Below are 2438 nucleotides of genomic sequence, written 5' to 3' on the forward strand. Positions count from 1 at the left end.
AAGACTAAAATGGCGAAGGTAGTGGCAGAGAAAGGGGTGGATTGGGTCACAGCACTTCCAGTGGCACTGTTCTATGCCAGGATGATCCCGCATTCAAGGACAGGACTAGCCCCCTAAGAAATTGTGTTTGGTAGACCCCCTAACATATGGGGAATACCCAGACCCAAGTCCATTACTGATGTTGATAGCACTGTTCTGACAGATTACCTGGCTTCCTTGATGTCTGCACTCCGTTCTTGTCGTTCACAGGTGGCTGCAGCCTTCCCAGACCGACCCGGGGACTGGGTCTTGGTCCGCAACTTCGACAGGACAAATCCCCTCCAGCCCAGGTGGAAAAAGCTGAAGTTGGTCCTCCTAACTACGCGGACTGCAGTGAAAATCGAAGGCAGAAAATGCTGGCTCCATGCCAGTCACTGTAAAAAGTACTTTGGAGAAATAGACTCTGTTGCCAGCGATATCGCCAAACCCAGTGACACTGTGACTGAACAATCCTCATTGCCCTTGGAACAGACCCCACAACAGGAATATAAATCAAACTTGAGGTCCGCCACCCGGATTATGGCTGATTAATCCCACGGACACAGGTCTCGTGGTGAAGTTGTCAGAGCATGGGGGCAGACTCAGACACCCTGACTATGTGGGAAAAACAGAAAATGAGGCGCCTAAAGAAGAATGTTAAGAAGTTGCATAGCGACCCTATCATATGTTTGATCATACTGTTTTCCTTAATAACAATCATGACGTGTCTCGGTTGGGTCCTCCACATTGCTTTCCCGCCAGCACCACATACCTCTCATGCACCTAACAACACTCAGGAGCACACGCACCACGACCTGCCCCCTCCTGAGCTAGCTCATAGGCTAGCCCTCCGGAACAATACCTTTATACAGATGCTACACTATACGCATCAGGCCAGCAATATCACAGATTGCTGGATATGTGGCCGCCTCCCACCTCATCAGAAAAAGGGAGGGATGCCTCTCTTCCCCTTCCCATTTTCCTATAATGGAACTTGTGAGGCCTGGTTCGCCCTAATGACAGCCGACAACACTACCCCAACCTCCTGCCCTGATGGAAATAATTCATGCAAGAATGGGTGGCCTTGGGGGGACTTAAATAAGGTCCTTAATGCTGCCTGCTACCCCAATGAGGATGGAGATCCTCAGGCGACAGGTACGGTCCTAGAAAGCAAAGAATACAAGCAGGGGAACGTGACCATGTCCTACAGGATATTAAATACCAAACCTAAAAGGAATGCTGGTCCCCCTTCCATCTCGGTCTCAACAGTAAAAGGGCACCTGTGCGTCCGTAAAAATGGCTCTGTTCCATTAGGACACAGTGACTGCCATACCACTGTGAGCTTTGAGGACAAAGGAAAATCATCATTTCCAGCATCCCATCATACTTATTTCATCTGTGGGCAAACGGCCTATGTGCAGCTACCCTTGAACTGGGGGAGAACATGCTACATAGCATTTCTGCTACCCCCTGTCTTTGTGGCCCCATCCACTTACCACCGAGACCTCCAAGTGCCCCATGTTAGACACAAAAGAACGATCGACACCTCCGGGGTTGATCAAACGGAAACTACATGGGAACAATATACAGACTTCAACAAAGGTTTCTTTTTCTTTGTCGGTCCTGTGCAGAACAGCAAACTCATACGCAGGTTGACAAGGACCCTGGAGGCTGTTGTAAATCAGACGGCGTCTGCCCTGGGGAATTTGACTCAGGAACAGTCTGCCATAAGATTGGTTGCTCTCCAAAACCACCTTGTCCTTGACATCATCCTGGCTGACAGAGGCGGAGCCTGTAAAATTATCGGCTCTAGCTGCTGTGTTTTCATTCCTGATAACTCTCCGTCTGTATATACGGCTATAACAAAATTACACAAGATAGCCACCAGCCTCCATCAAGAACCTGGCACTTGGACATGGTCTGACTGGTTTTGGAAAATAGTATCATCCTGGGGATGGAAATTGCTGTCAGCAACAGGCATAATACTCCTGGTAATAACTGGATGCTGCCTTTGCATCCAATGTGGCCCCGCCCTGTGCAGACTATGCGCTGCCAGCTGAATTCCACCACATATCCAGCAGAAAGAACTGGAAAGAATTATGCTACAGCAATGCATAGACAATCTCATGCAAATTGAGATATAGAAACAGGTACACTCTGGGGCAAGGAGGGAATGAGGAAATAAAATTGACAATTATGCCCCATCATTTCCCTGTTTCTGCCTGGTAGCCATTTTTTATTCAGACAAGCACCCATTTTGTGTGTGACATCCATTTTGTCTTCAAACCCACGAGCAAACACCCTGCACCTGGCATCTCAGTTAATTGACCACACATTCCTGTGGTTCTGCCAATTCTGGGAACCAGCAGCAGATAGTTCCTGTTTTAAGAAATAGTTCCTGTCCTTAACTGTAAGCCAGA

The 2438-nt window shown here is 48.3% G+C and overlaps 1 protein-coding gene across 1 annotated transcript; it reads left to right on the forward strand.

The window, feature by feature from the left end:
* Window positions 1-608: 608 nt before the first annotated feature.
* On the forward strand, window positions 609-2078 carry LOC144826140 (endogenous retrovirus group 3 member 1 Env polyprotein-like). Its single transcript, XM_078684534.1, has one exon. It carries the CDS (start codon window positions 609-611, stop codon window positions 2076-2078), a length of 1470 nt encoding a protein of 489 aa, XP_078540660.1.
* The last annotated feature ends 360 nt before the right edge of the window (window positions 2079-2438 follow it).

The sequence above is a fragment of the Lissotriton helveticus genome, chromosome 3_2 (assembly GCF_964261635.1).
Source record: "Lissotriton helveticus chromosome 3_2, aLisHel1.1, whole genome shotgun sequence".
Taxonomy (NCBI): Eukaryota; Metazoa; Chordata; class Amphibia; order Caudata; family Salamandridae; genus Lissotriton; species Lissotriton helveticus.